Raw genomic sequence first — 16,557 nt, 5'->3', positions numbered from 1 at the left:
ACTGCCCTGGGTGGGAATGAAGCCCCTGCGTCTGCTGTGGTGCACACAGGCTGCTCCTTGATGGAAGCTGGAGCAATGGGGCACAGGTGATACCACCTGACTGGCAGCTGTGGAAACAGATGCTTGGCTGCATGCACTCAAGGGATGTTCGCTTCCATGCCATTATGAATAGCTTGCTATTAGTGGCTGGTGGGATAGGGACACCATAAGCACTACAGTTGCCATCAGGAACTGCTTAATTTTAATTCTCTGTAGTCACAGCCTTAAAACGTCTGGAAAAAGTTTTCCACACTAAATTTTTTATGCTTCAGCCTAGATCCACAGTCATGAAGTAGTCTTCTAGTTGTCCCTGTTCACGGAATACCACATTGTGTTTACAGCTGGCAGTGAACATTGACTATAATAACTGAGTATGTGTAAACGTTTTAGACATAAACAAATTCCACAGGTGTTTGAATTTTAGCAAACACCAAAACACATGTCTTAAAGGATTCAAGGCGCTTAATGACAAGGACTAATTAACAAAAGTAAATGAAGATATAAAACCAGCACTATTAACTTAAGGAAGCAAGTGAACTCAGAAAATGTGATTCTCAATGGGTTTTCAAGTTTCATATCATGCCTCCCTGGATAAAGACATCCTGATCCACACGGTGTTTTGCTAAATGGGGCACAGAAAAAGGAAGCAGACACCTTTTCTCTTCACTGGGCACTTCACATGTGGTGACTCAAATCTCGGCCTGACTGATTTGAAAGGACAGCTTTCCATGCACAGGCTTTCCAAATTTCTGTGAAGAAGGACTAGCTTTGGGTTGACACAGCCTCTAGTTGCAGGATGCTGCCTTGCTCTACCTGCTGCACTTGACTCTCACTCCCCCAGACCTGGATCCTGCAGAAGAAGAATCTCTGCCATGTCCAAGCCACTAAAGGTGGTATGAACCTGTACATGCAGCTGTTTTCCTGATGTCACTATGCTTTATTACAAAACAACAGCCATGTCTGAAAGCCCTGCCTTGTACATTCATCAATAAACCCTGAACAGTCCCCAGGTATTATGGATATTCTGCTACCAAAATCTGAGCATTGCCAAGAATCCTAACTTCTTTTTCTTTCCTGGCTTCTCTCTATTCTATACTTGTAATTTCCACACATTAGAGGCCAGAATGAGGAGTCTCTGTGGTTTTTAATACACCACAAGAACAGTGAAGTTTTTTATTTCTAGTTCAGCCTTTGAGGGAATATACCCTGCAATGGAATATTTCCTGATCCATCTGTGATGAATGATGTGGATGTCTTTCTACAGATGTTTATACAGTGTTAGTTAATTATAATTATTGTATTCCAAAACAGCTACACCATGGCAGAGATTTTCTAAGTGATGACTGTTCTTCAGAGATGCTGTGAGCATTTGTTTCTGAAGTATAGGTGAGATACAGCATTAATCTATGCCAAAGAGATTCCCCTGCAAAGAATGACAGATGAAACAGAGTTTATTCTGAATAGCCCCATTCCAGCCTCCACTAACATTGCAGACGTTAGGTGCCTTTAGCTTGACATGGTGAGAGGAATTTCATCATGAAACATGACACATGGGTCAGAGAAGGGACAGTTTGCACATCTTCACCTCCAGTCCCCTGCTTCATCCAGCTCCCTCCTGCCTGTATCAAAAGGTTTTTCCTTTAGCTTCCTTGTGTGGGTGCTGACAAAATGCAGACTTACAGAAATGTTTTTTCCACTTGGGGAAATAGGGAAGACTGAATTAAGTCTTCCCTGTTGATATTTGCACTGTACTATGTTTGTTTTGTTTTCCTTTTAGGTAGCTTACAGCTCTGTTAATTCAATCACATTTACTTCTGCTCACCCACAAGCAGTTCACCATTATCAGCTTCTTGCTTGCTTACCATTCCTGTGTCACCATCAGGTGTATGAAGCTCATTCTTTGTTCCTTCCACATTAAAAGCACTTTGAAGGGTTTACTTTTACTGTTCAGATCCTTACATCTTCATATAGCTGCTGCTATCCTGCTTTCATATGGGCAAAGGTTATTTTATTTTAAATTTTGTCTGATAGTTCAGTCTACTTCCCATTGTATGGATCAGGCTGGAAGCTGTACTTTCATTTTCCTGGAATCATGAGGACATGAGACCAGTGGTAGTTTAGCTAGATGAAGAGTTCATGTGCTCTGTTTCATATAGCCCTCTGTCCTTTATGCACTGATTGGCGACCAATGGCTTTTGCCAGCTTCAGTGTTTTGCAGCTCATGGCCCTCCTCAGTAAGCTGGCACTTTCATATTTAATACTTGATTATTTTGTTCCATAGATTTTCCTAATGATTTTTTTTTTAACCCATATAGCCTTTTATCTTTCAGTCTGTCCTGTGGTAAGGAGTTGCACAGCCTAGCCACATTTTGGGTGAAGAAATACCATATTTTGTTTGTGTTGAACCTGTTAGCATGATGCTCTTCCACCAAGGTACAATTAGCGCTGTGCTCTATCACTTGTGCCACTCATCATCATCATCATGGCTAGGCTTCATGAACGAAGATTTGGAAAGGGCACTACCCACACTTGCTGCAACCGTGCTTGTGGCTAAAAAGGCCAATACGGGATAGGCAAGTCTGGTCACAAAAGGCACAGCGGAACGTCTGCTTTGACGATATTGTGCCACTATAAGCTAAGAAAAAACTTCCATATATTTTATTGTTTTGGAACAAAACATGTCAGTTTTTTAAGTAAAAATAAAATGGTCCATAATGAATATGATGGGAAGTGTAAATTGCAAATCACAGCTGACAACTGAATGCCTGAAAATCCGATGCTGCAATTTTTTGCCTTTCTTTAAGACCTTTGAACAAATCATTGGGGGCTCACAACATCTGAAAGTGCTTAGGTGAAAGTGGCATGAAGAGGTGTGATCAAAGCCATTTTCATAGCAGACATAAAAATCATAGCATATCTGATTTAAAACAGGATAAGCAAAACCTAACCTGCCTCCTGGAGAAGATTCCATTGAAACTAGTTTTAGCTGTCATGAGGCTCAAGTAGCATGTTTGGGACACTGGAGATTTGGATCTAAAGCAAACCCTCACCAACAGGCATTTAAATACGCCAGAGACTCTGAGTCTTACAATGTTATGATGTTATGTATATGAAGAAAACTCACTTTAAATTATGCAGACTGATGTTAGGATAAGTTATATTGCATACGAAATAATAATTTTCATTATCAGTTAAAAAATCACCCCGCATTTTAAAAAAGATATTCGTAGGCATCTAGGAATGTAGGTTAAAAGAGAAGAAAAAACCCCAACTTTTTAGCAAGGTACAAAATAATGTGTTTAGCTTCAGGCATTCTTTAAACTGCCTCTTTTCTGAGAAGGGAACACAGATGTGTGAGATTCCGGATTTAGTTCCAAGCCAGTACTCTTAATTAACTTCAAATTGTTTAAATATATAAAATCTCTAGGCAAGGATGTAGCATCCTGGGGGTGCACTGGGCTGCACCCAGGTGTGAGTTGTTTCCAAGGTCCACCTGCAGCACACTAAACTACTGCAAAGGGCAAACATATTTGCCTCATCATGACAAATTACTTCAGTGTGGGTCTGTTCTTCGGACATGCAAATAAGGCCAGAAGGGTGTTATACTGGGAAGAATGCTTGGGATAGGAAATAGGAATATTTGTTAACCCTTGAAGAGCACATCCGGCCAATGCTTTCAAATTATCCTGGGAATGAGTGTGGGAAGGAAACTGGTACTTAAGAAAGACATAGGGGATCTGGAAGATGGAAACTGGTCCTCCCTCTCAGGGATAAACAGTGGCAACAAGCAGGTAGGGAGACTGGATTTGATTGGGCCAAAGGATGGATTCCAGTGATATACAAAAATGAAATAGAAAATGTATTTTCAATTGCTTGAAATTTACTTCATGTGGTCTGTTCCGACAATGAAAAGATTCAGAGGTTCACAAGTCAAAGAGGAGTTCAAAATGCCTACCTGTGGCCCTTGGATAAGGCTGCCCCCCTCAGCTCTCAGGGTGTAGGAGCCCATGTCATTTGTTTGTGCCAATTGTGCACTGCACCAATCTCATGGTCAGTAGCACCAAAAGCCAGGTCTGGGGGAAGTTAATATTGTTGCCAGTGGTGGCAGGTTTTAACAGTGTTCAGAGCATCTAGAGTTTCTAGCTAAGCTCCCAGGGTAAAGAAAAATAATATGCTACTGATCACTCTATTGTTGATGTCCTTCTTACATACCCATTGGGGTTGAGGTCCTGAGGAAACTTGGATGCATAAGCATAAAGGTAAGATATCTTTATCCTGAACACAGTCAGTTGCAAAGAAATCTGATTTATTGAATTTGTAATTTTAATATAGTTTTTTCAATCCATGCATTTGTACAGATATGCATGCATACACATATGCACAAACAATCTTTGTACCTAATTTTCCTCCTGTATTGGACAGGTAATATACCACTGTAACCTCAGTAACTTCAGGAGACTTGCTCAGAGCTGAAGGTACTGTAAATGAGTAGATAATCAAGCCTACAGTGTCAATCTGAAGTTTCTGGGCTACATGCAAGGCAGTGTCCTGAGGATGTATCTATGCTGAATCCCACACCGTGAGGAGATCCCCAAGCAAGCAGATAGAGAGCAAGCTCTCGATGGCTGTGTCAGTGTGGTATGATGCTATTAATTAGTCCTGAGTTAATTAGCCCTTGTGAGAAGCAGTGTTAACCTGGCTGTATGGCTTTGGGGCTCCTGTGTAGTGTCTCTGCAAGGGATTGTGTTGTGTCATGCTTTGAGGATGTACCATCCCCTTCTGAACCAAAGGGAGATCTGCCACATTTTGCTCCTGTGTCATATGGGTGGGACAGGGGATTTTGGCGTGGAGGCTGGTCTGTGTTGCTCAGAGGAGCAGTGAGGAAGACCACAGCATGAAAGAAAAGGTGTGTGGCTGAGGTCTGTGGAGTAGGCCTGAGTAGCAGGGAGAAGCTGAGCAGGGAAGAAGCAGGTTGATTATCTTCTGTCATGGGATTAAATTGAAAGAGGCTCAAAACAAAGAAAATGAAGCATTTTTTCATACAATGCATAGTTAAGAAATCAAGCTCCCTGTGCCAGTATTCTGTGTGTGTTGGACATCTATACAGGCTCAAAACAGCTAATTAGACAAATAAAAAAACCAAAAAAGCCATTCAAAGCTGTCAAATTTCAAGACTCACTTTAGGCTAAGTCAGTCTTTGGGCAGCAGCCACTTGAGGCCAGAAAACTACATCAAGACCATTGTCCTAGTCTTACATTTTTTCCCAGTCATCTTTTGCTGGCCAGTGATGTTGCCAGACCTAGCTCAGAGGAGTGTTTGTTCTGCCCCAGTGTAGCTCTTCCCAGGTGCCACTGTGCTGTATATGTAATGAATCTCATGGGTGTTGGCCAGTCTCAAAGTGGATTCTTGTGGTTCACATAAAACAACATGCCTTCATTAGAAGTGTTCAGCTGGTAGGCATGTCCTTGAAAGAGGAAGAGTCACAACCACAGAATCTTAGAAAGTTGTAGGCTGGATGGGACCTTAAAGGTCATCTAGTTCCAACACCCTTGTCATGGGTAGGGATGCCATCCACTAGATCACATTGCTCAGGACCCCAAGAGTAGGATCACAATAAAAATAATAAAGCAAAATCATGTCATTTTTTCATGCAGGCATTTACCTATACTGCAGAAGAAATGTATCCCACCAACTCATGGCTTACATAGAGAAAAACTATAACATAGCCCACAAAGAGTATGTTGCTTGCACAAAATTCTAGGCCAACTTGGAGCAAATTAGATAATAGTAGAAATACAGTACCAAACCCAAGACACTGTGGGTCTCATTCTGAGAAAAATTCAAGCATCTGTTGCCACAGACAGACTAGCACCAGTATTTTTGATCTTTAATAAAAGCTCTTTCTTAGTAAATTCAAATACTACAGAAGCATCTAGTAGCATCTAACAAGTGAAGTAAGCAAAGAGTCATGGTGCTGTATACTAAGCAGGCTGATTGATATTTGTCAGGCTTCTGAAGCTCTGCTCCACTCCTAAATTCAAGGCAAGCAAATGAGAAAAGGAAATTCAGAAAAAGATGATAATTAGCAGTTGCTTCCTCAGCAAAAGCTTGAAGGTTTTCAAATTGGCTCCTGCCTTTTTCAGCCTGGCAGGAATCAACCCAGAAAAACGGTATGTATTAAAAAATTTCTGTAATTTAACAACATCATTTGTACATTCAGGAACTCCTTTGGACAACCAAGTGAGCCAGGAATCTAATGAACTAACAGTTGAATGTAACCTTTGGATAACCTTTTAATCTTCTTCATTCTCCTTGAAAATCTGAAGAGGCAAACACTAGAAGACAACAGATTGAAAAAGCCCGACCAAAGGAACTACTGGCAGACAGCTAGGCGTGGGTGTTTCTCTTGTTTGCAAATTTTAGCAATTAAGGAAGTGTTGAAAGATTCTGAAAACATGTTATCATTGAGAGAAGAGAGAATCCTAGGATTTAAATGTCAGATAGAAATAGGGTAAAAGACTGATCGGCTTTAGTTGATGATAAGTCAACAGTAAATTCAGACTTCCCCCCTCAAACAACATTTAAAATGTAAGCTTGTTGAATCTGAAAATGGGCAAGTCATTCTTCTTCTGATGCCACAGACTATGAATACCAAAGCAACACATACTGTAATAACAAGGCACTGTAAAGAAGAGCTCTAAAACTCCATCTGATCCTCCATATGTTGGAAAAGAACTAAGAGTTTCTGAAGGAGACACAGACCGCAGTGAGCAGAAAATGCCTGAAAAGACTCTGGAAAGGATTTTGTGGGGAGATATTACTATAAGAAGGAAAACAGAAATAAAAGAAGTAAAAAAGTCAGATATTGATTAGGAAAAGCTGTGAATAAGGTTAAAGATTTACAAATAACCCATTAAGAAGTTAACATCTAATCAAAACCATGGTCTTTCATTTTATGCCAGAAAACTAACCATATTGAATTAAGCCAAAACAACAAAGGTGTTTGGAAATAAAATTGTTAAATGAAGAATGAATCAACATGAATCCTAAATTCATCAGGAATGATGACCTAGCTACCAAAACAAATATGGGTTCACAAATGTAATTAAGAAAATCCAAATAATCCTGCATCAATCATTAACAATTAAAGCATGGGGAGTAATGACAGAAATTATGGCAGTCAAGAAAAAAGGAAACATCTAATTGCTATTTTCTGAAAAAAAAATATGAATGACTCTGAAAGGTGGACATTGCCCTGAATTAAAGATCTCAGTATGCCTTCTGGCTTTGAGATGCTGTTGATCTCTGGACTCATTGTCTGCAAAGACAGTTTTGTTTCCATTTATCCTCTGCCCATTACTTAAGCAAAAGGACATAATTTAGCTTGCGGAGGTGTTGCTATACCATGGGGCAGCAAGATTTGATCTTGCCAAAGTGACTTGGCAAACAAAGAAGCATAATTTCCTTACTAAACTTCTAACCACTTTTTTAAACAAGTGTATCATTGGTCCCATAAGCAGGGATGAAGGTTGTGTGAGATCAAGCATCTAGAATGGACACAAAAATTAAACAAACAAACCAACAAGAAAGTGTTCATTAGATTAGAGACATCTAGTATTCCAGAGCTTACTTGTTAGACACAGCCAACACAGTAGTCTGTATGGCCATAAGGTTTTTAATGATGAGCATCTTGGAACTGCTTTACACTTTAAATCTTAAAGCAAGCAACCTCATTGATCCCTGAGGTCCATGCAAAAATAATGATTTGGTACAACACTCAGCAGGACCCCATGCTGTTGGCAAAGTCAACAGCACCACTTCAATAGCAGATTCTTTTGCAATAGCTCAATGATTCTTATGTGCTCTGATTTGGGCATCCAGTAGCATCACTGCCCAAGCAAGTACAGCATCTATAGCAGAAACAACCATGACTGTGCTTTGCTTTACACCACCTGCAGAAGTTTGCTCTTGAAAACATATGAGTAAGAGAAGCATCACAAACCAGACAACCACCTTGGTCCTACTTAAAATCTAGTTTCTCAAAAGAAAAATAATGGCCCAGACAAAATGCATTTTCCTGCAGAAAAGCAGAATTCTGTTGTCCCTTTGTGCTACATGTGGAATGTTCCCATTGTTGTCTAGGATCAGATGAATCAGGAAAGGCATTTTACTCTTGGAGTTTTTATTAAAAAACACATCTAAAGATTGGAATATTACTTTTATAGATGATTGCTTATTACAAAAGCCATCTGTTTTGTACTTGAAAATAAATAGAGTGAAATATCTCGATGTATTTCATTTTACCCTTTACTAAACTACATTTGTGTGCTTAATGTTAACCTTCCCATTCAAATGTTATTAGCTGCTAATTAAGATGTTGATATGCTGATTGTGTATCTTGCAGTAGAGATGATTTGCAGGCACTTACTAGGTGTTTATCAAACTCCAGCACACTATTGGTTTAGCATGTGTGGCACATTTAATTTACTGTCCCAGTTCTCCACTCTTCCTTTTTTTTCCCCCCTAATACATAATGAGCAAAACATGGCAAGCTGTAAGGAATCATCTCAGAAGAGAAGTAAACTAAGTGACCCAGGCACTCTTGTGCAAACAGTTTTTACCTCTGATTTCAATAAGCCTTATTTAGAAATCTCTAAAACTATCCCAGCATATTAATAACAAAATGAATAAGCACTCTGAATTTGTCTACAATTTACATCGACCCATAGCCAGGGACATAAGCCTCTATAGTATTAAAGGTTTGTTTCCAGCAACTTCCTTGTTACTAGCAAGAAGAGTTTAAATCAGAGAAAGGCAGTGATGATTCTGTTAGTGCAAAAGCAATTCTGCAACACAGGGTACATTTTCACAGGACTTTTTAATATAATTTATGAATATTTGCTTGCAACATAATTGTCTTTTCTGCTGACATTTTCAAAGCAACACTGTGATTTGTTGGGTCTCCTGAGAGTCCGAGTACAAAACTGATAATTATATTAAATATACATAGACAATAAAGAGTGTGTTTACATAACTATGCCCATAAATATCTGGTTGAACAGTCATTGTTCTCAAAACCCTTTTAAGCAGCTCTCAGAGGGATCCAATTCTAATGACATGATGGTTTAAAAGATGTTGCTCAGTCTTGTTCCATATTTAATTAACTTGCCTTTTTTAAACTTGCGATGGTGGAGACAATAACAAATAGCTCTGAAAAGAGAGTGAGCTTTGAAACATGAGTGAGACCTTGTCAGGCCTTTGTGTGCCACACACAGAAGTTCTGCACATGAGAGTTGGTGGCCAGGGACCATCCAGCTCCTGGGGGAGTGGACTGCTAAAGCATTCAGAGTTCACTATGACTAATAACAACAGCAACAACAATAATTAAGAGTTTTTCTGCATACAAATAAGGGAAGTGATACAGGGAGGGAAAATAGATGTATTAAATGGAATTAGTAAAATAGGCCTAAACTTGGTTATTTTTTTGTGCTGCCATAGAGCAGTGAAGCAAATATTTAAAGGGAATGGCACATTGCCCACTAAGATGCAAAGGGCATGTGAACATTAATGGAGCATCAGTGTATGACTGAACACATTAAGCAGGAATCAAGGTAACATCCCTAAATTCATGGACGGTCTTATTCTAAGTCCTTCACATTGCCTCATCCTGGATGAGGCTGCTACAATTACACAATATTCTGTTCTCACACTGAGCTATTTTTAATTGTCACCAATTATAATTCATTTACTTTTATGTGTCCTAGTTGTCACAATATTGATATTTGTAAGTCTTTCCCTTTGCAGGCTGAGAGAATCTGTTGTGACATCTCAATAAAGCGGGATTCAATCAAGGTGTGAATAAATTGTTAATCTTGTTATAAATAGAAAATGCCATATGTTGGTAAGGAAGGGATGTCTCTCTTTCTCTGTTGCTGAGGACAGTGGTAATGAAACAAAGAGAGTGGTCATGCCAGAATTGCTAATAAAGTCCAGTCACTGATACTTGGAGAGGACTTCTGCTTTTCATCTGCTATTAAGAAAGAAGGTGAAACTATTAATGTGCCCTAAGCAGAGCTTTTGAAATATTCTTCAAGGTGTTTGTAAAGTGACTTCTAAATCAGGGAAAGAAGGGAGAACACTGGGCTTGAAGAGAACCAAAGAAATTCTAATAAGCTCCATGTGAACTGAACCACCTAAAATGGATTAGGAAGTCTAACCTACAGGCAACTAGCTAAGAATATGTGTATGATGGCAAAAATTCTGGTTTTGGATAGCTGAATGTCTTAAAGACCTAATACATGTTTATTCCTAAATCATTTTTTGTTCAGATAAAGAATCAGTGCCTTTCCTTATAAATCCAGTGTTCAGATATTGTCTGGGTAAATTGCTTCACTTCTGCAGTCCAATTCCATATTTGTACCTGGTTTAGTTCTCTGACATTTCCTAAACAAGCAGAAGGACTAATTGTTTTACTAAACTATCACTTAGAGTAAAACTCACATTCACTTGAAATCTTGGGAACAAAGCCAGTCTCAGAGGTAAAAGAATACCTTGTCCATCAATCTATCCACACAACCCTTCAACAGATTTATCCTTTTACATGAGGTTAAGGGCATGAGGAGGGGCTTCTCTTAGCTTTTGCTAACCCAGGGCACAGAAAGGCATGCCATAGCTGAAAGGTACATATACACACACACACACACACGCACAGAGCCATGTCTCTTCTTCCAACAGGAAAGATGATCTTCCCCTCCTGTTGATTTTTCTAAACGCTGTAGTAATTCCCCAAGCAATACTCAGTTCTCATTGGGAAGTTCGGATGTCTTCCATAATCTATTTAAACAGCTATTTAGGTATCACTGAGAAACCTGTTACTTTGGAAAAGGTAAGAGGATTCCAGCACTTGATTGTAGCAGCCAGCTCTCAGAAGCCACCTGGGGCTGCCTGTGGCCACAAGACCCCACTATTCCCCTGTGCCAACCTGAAGGGACAAGTGATGCATAAAGTCTTCATCACATTTGCTGCTGCTTTGTTTACTGTTGCTTTATTTACATAGCTAGAAATTCAACATCTTTGCGTGTTTTGCAAGCTGTCATGACATGAGACGCTAGTAATAGGGTATGTTTTGCTTGCTAACATATTTTTGACATATTTTAGCTTTTGATTATAAGATTGCATCTTTCCCAGCTACCATCTGTCTCAACTCAGTGGCACTCTGGCATTTACAAAAACAGTAGGGTGTAATATTTCTTATATACTTGAACTCTACGAGAAACATGTTATTCTCAGTCTTAACCAATATGTCACACTTTCACACATGAAGGCTGAAATGTCTTATATCCTTTAAGGTATCTGTCAAAAATAAAGAACATATCATCACATTCAATTTGGCTGAGATGAGTAATATATTAATGAGAGTAAGAATGGGAATGGTTTCTGACTTATAAATAGAACTGGCATTTTACAAACCTTGTGTATTCATGCCTGAATTTATACTTTTGTCAGCATAAATGAGATATTCATACAAAACCTGGGAATTTCTTTCTTGTATTTAGCAAAATCTGCACAATATTTTCAAAGCTGGAGTTTTAAATATGACATATTTTTTCTTGGAGTATCTGGTAACCAGACACTTTCTGACTTTACTTATTTTCTCTCTGTCCTCCATATTTTAGGAGTCAAATTGTGGCACTCAGAATACTGGAAATCCCACTTTGTATCTACCCTGACAGCACTAAGAAAGCAGCTACAGCCATTTGTACTTGTTGTGATGTGCAGCTCTTTAAGAGCAGTGTTTTAGCAACACTGGTTTCCATGGGATAGAAGCAGCAATTCCAGTAATAGGATAAGATACTAAAATAGCTGGAGAGTGTTTTTTTCACCCTTTTTTGTAGATGAGCTGAAGTAGTGGGGGAACAGTGGTAGGTAAGGAGAGCTTTTATCCCTTTCTTCCTTCTCCTTGAAACTGCAGGCAGTCAGGAGCCAATTCAGACCTTAGCAAAGCTGTGAGGTCTTGTGACAGCTTCCCTGGGGCCATGGTGCTAGTGAGCATCATCCAGGAGTGTGCACCACCTCCAATTCTGTGGCCCATGTCAGAGGGTGAGGGATGTCAGGTTAACAGTGCTACTGGCAGAGCTGTGGTGGCTTCCTGTCATCAGTGCTAGACCCAACTCACTAAATAATACCACACTGAAATGCACTGATAATTATACACAGAAGATGTGCAGTGACTATTCTGGCAACCAACATGTCAAGTGTACAAGTATGAAACTGTTGAGACAGATAAATAGAAGAAACAAATAAATCCAGAAAACAGTCAATATTACCCTCAAGCACACATTGCTTTGCAGTGGGTCAGCAGATCTGTTTGTACCATTGCATTTATTTAAATGCCTACCTTTGAGAAAGTGACTTATTCCTATTGAGCAGTGTATAGATCCTAATACAATGGGATTCCAGATCTTGATGATCCTTAAGTAATACAGCAGCAGTAAGGAAAAAGATAAGACACAAAGCATGCTCACACATAATGGTAAACTGAATTTATTTCCTTTTGGAAAACAATTCCAGTAATCTCCAGGTTCAGACCGCAGAGTAAACATTAATAACAGTAACATACAGGTTAGTTCAACTGATTCAAGAATTTGGCCGTGTGAAATCATTAAGGAAAGTCTTGAACACTCAAAGCTTCAAATGGTATCCAGGAAAAAAATTCTTTGACAAACTACATAACAACTATTGCATATATGGTAATGCTATCTGTCATATCGCAAGGCTTACAAATATATATACGGGCCTTATTCAACTGTGGGTTCCTGCTCTGTGAGAAAGAGTCTCTTCATATTTTTTGCAAGAATCTTCAGCAATAAAAAATAGTCTTAGATTCATCTGTTTGTATACCAAAAGAGAGATTTCTCGACTGAAGTTTAAATGAAAGGGAGGCCAAACAGAGCTGTAGTGGAACATAGCTATTACCTTCTCCCTCCTCCTTGAAAAAGACACTTTTACTTAAGCTATTTTTTCACCCTCACACAGTATTATTATTTGTATCTTTCTTGAATAGGGCCCAAGTCCACTTGTCTTTATAAGACCATTTTAGTATCAGACAACATAATACATGTGCAACACTTTATATACAGGAAGTCTATCCGGTGCTCAAAAGTTCAAACACATGAACATCCAACAGTTTTGATAATACAAGTTTTATGGTACAATACAATGATTCTGAATAATATACATTAACAATGAAAGTTTCGTGCAAAGAGTAAAATGTGTTCCCTTTTTGTGCCACAAAGAATTCTCTGGAAGAGACAGGCCTTGCACTAACTGCTGTGCTGGGTCATCGTATGATTCTGTAACAAAAACAAAAGAAACAGCTTAGTTACAGGACAGGAGTTTCTGTGTGAAAGAAGGATACAAAAACAATTCTTCCAACATAACTTGCAAAATGGTGGACTGGATAAAGAATATGTTAAACCCCTCCTTGTTTTAAAGAAGCCAGAAGCAGTGTCATTATGGAATAGAGGAGTTTTCTGCAGCTGTTTCACACAGGTATTTCTGTGTGCCACCAGAAGGGCAACACACTCTCTCCAGGTAGGATCTGGACTGACCTGCCCCAGTGAAACTGCAAACCAGGTCACTGGTTCTGGTGTCCACTTACACACGGCTCATGGTTTATGCATTACGAAAATGAGAAGCTCATTTGTCAGAACAGACCTACGCTTACTGGCCTGTGCTTCCTAGACCATGGCACCTCTTCAAATGCATTATTTCATTAAATGCCATTTCCCCCTACATGGTGTGGCACAGTATATTCTGGTAGGAGTCATTCCATGCCTATCAGAGAGCTCAGAGACTGATGAGAAAACAGGAGGGACTGCCTGCCCTTCAGTCACCAAGAACCATGGCTGTTTTTCCTCAAGTGAATGCAGAGCCTTTTGTGAGGTGACACAGCATGGACTTTGGAGCCTGAAATTCTCCTTTCCCATACAAGTAATCACCAATCCAAGCAGCAAACAAAAGTTTTACTTTCTTTCCTATGACTGCTCAAATTGAGTTGACCACTCAATTTGATAGTAAGATGCTATTTTGCTGCCTGTTTTGGCTCAGATCCTTCACAGGCATTTGAGTAAGAACAAGGAACCAAACCAATATATGTTGTCTTCTACAATGTACACTAGATCCATGGATAACTATAAAATGTCTGTGAATGCTACTTCTCAGACAACAGGGCAGCCACTGATTAGTGATCAATTTTCCCCTTAGTAATCGAGGCCTGATTTGGGCCAGTGACCCAGAGGGCAGGGGGTGTCACAACCCATGATTTGCTCCCAGACCGCCCAGACCCTTCACTCTGCTTTATTAAGTTAATCTGTCTTTAAACCTCTTTGGACTAACACACTTCAGGATGAACCTGTTCCCACAAGACAATAATGATTTACAACAAAGTGAACATCTACTGAACCATACCCTCCAGAGCTGTCCACGAAAGGTCACGTGAAAACAGCCTTGGTGAAATGAATGTGAAATACAGCGTGACTGCAGACCAGCCAGAGAGTTCTCTCTCCCTTCTACCTTCTCTCTCCCTAAACTGTGCACGCACACAAATAATAGTTCATGGGACATTTGGCAAAGAAAGGATCTTACAGTAAGACTGAGGAATTTTTAATGTAGTGCCATTCTCAAGATTAAAGGAAAATGACCCAGTGACACTCAAAGATGCAATTTCCAGATGTGAACAGAAAATGATTTAATGCTGATGGCAGGAATTCCAGACTGTCCAAGGCCAGGGAGTGTTAAAAAAACACACTTCACCACTTGATTTCATCTAGTTTCTCATCCTTCCCATAAAAGAATTTCAAAGTGCTGTAAAGCAGTAACAATAGCTGCAGCCAAAAATGTTGACTGGTCACAGGTAATGTGCACTGACTTAAAACCACAAAAGCAAGGAAATTAAGAGTTAAGCCTGACAGTCAGCCCTTTTGTCATCCTGTTGTGTCCATTTACTGCAGCATTTACAGCATAACACCGCAGGCTTATTGGAGACCCTGCAGTACCTAGAAACAACAAGGACAAGTTAAATATGGGGTGGCAGCCTGAATTCTTATTTTTATTCTGTTTCTGAGCAGGTGAGGTCATATACCAATTGTTACAATGTAGACAGATATTTGGGGGTCTTTTGTTTCTAGTCTACTGAGAGCAAGCATGTCAGTCATGCCCATTTTTTATTTCTTTTCACTAAATGAAAAATGCATAATCAGTATGAGGCTGGAAGAACAGTTGCATATGAAGCAGTCAAAAGGTGTTTTAGAATTGCAGCTGTAACTATTGCTGCAATGACATTTTTGATAAAAAAAATAAAAAGGCCTAAATATGAAGGAGACAAAATAAAACACAGCACAAGGAACTGACTTGCCCCTGCTTTCAGTGTCCATGACTCCTGTGCCCTGGTGAAAAATGAGATTCTCTAGAGATAATGAAGAAATAATAGAAAAAAACCTCAAGCATTGCAGAGAAGAATAAGACAGGGCAAGATATGAACATGAGGAAATGCTTTGAACAGTTTAGGCCTTTAAAAGGCAACTATACTTGTAAACAGACAAAATGCAGTTTCCTAAGTAATTAAAACTCCCCAAATGTGAGGGACTAGGGAGAAATACCTATTTGGCTAAGTTGCAAAAAAATACAAAGTGGAAGCGCTTCAGGGGCATAACATTGACAAGACAAGCAGGCGAAGGATGGGAGGAGAGAGATAAGAAAAGGAGGAAAATTCTGCAATCCCACAGAGAGCCATATTCCACTCCACCGAAAGCCATCTATTGGAGACCCCATGTCTAAGTGACTGAAAATTGCAAACATTAATCCCAGTTATGAACTGCTGTTGTTTTTATGAGGGGTGTTGTGTTTAAAAATTTAGGGCAAAAATTCTCCTCTATTATCCACACAGCAGATCTCGACTCTGCTAGTGTCTTTGCCTTGTGTGCAGCGTGCTCCCCGCCTCCCCGGCAGTGGGAGTTCAGGCAGGAGGGGAGAGCACAATTCGGAGCTCCCGCCGGCAGGGACGCGGCAGGGACGCGGCAGGGACGCGGAGCGCAGTACGCCCAGGGAGAGCACAGTATCGCCGCTGACATGCCCCGTGCCTCCCAGAGAGCGCGTTGCCCTTCACTAAAGACACACTAGACACCTCCTCCAGAAACTTCAACTAGTTTGCCCGAGTCTGGAGCAATTTGAACCTCCACTTGCCAAAGAGAAGTCATTTAACGAAGTACAGGAGGTATCATATGCTCCCCTTCTTTACCTCCCTCAAATTTGATTGCACATAAGCACATCTGTTTAATTATGTGGTTGCCTCTCTACAAAGCAAAAATGTCAATTTCCTGCTTAGCCATGGAAAGGGGAAAATATTTTTTCTTAATACAGTCTTTCTTGGACTTCAGCAACAGCTGTGTTCCCATTGCCAAGAGCTGGGATCTCACGAAGAGAAACTAGTTTGCAAACACAAACGCAAGCTTTGCATGC

The 16,557-nt window shown here is 39.9% G+C and overlaps 1 protein-coding gene across 10 annotated transcripts in view; it reads right to left on the bottom strand.

Moving 5' to 3' along the window:
- Positions 1 to 12,566: 12,566 nt before the first annotated feature.
- ZNF521 (zinc finger protein 521) overlaps positions 12,567 to 16,557 on the bottom strand; it is a 232,305-nt gene continuing 228,314 nt past the window's right edge. For all 10 annotated transcript variants that reach the window (XM_071554650.1, XM_071554647.1, XM_071554640.1 and 7 more), the window contains one exon: positions 12,567 to 13,391. In XM_071554650.1, coding sequence (XP_071410751.1) covers positions 13,362 to 13,391 — 30 coding nt within the window. In that variant the 3' untranslated portion in view covers positions 12,567 to 13,361. The remainder of the gene's footprint in view (positions 13,392 to 16,557) is intronic.

Source organism: Pithys albifrons, chromosome 4 (genome assembly GCF_047495875.1).
Source record: "Pithys albifrons albifrons isolate INPA30051 chromosome 4, PitAlb_v1, whole genome shotgun sequence".
NCBI lineage: Eukaryota > Metazoa > Chordata > Aves > Passeriformes > Thamnophilidae > Pithys > Pithys albifrons.
The sequence above is the reverse complement of the archived record's forward strand: the minus strand, read 5'-3'. Positions and strand labels throughout refer to the sequence as shown.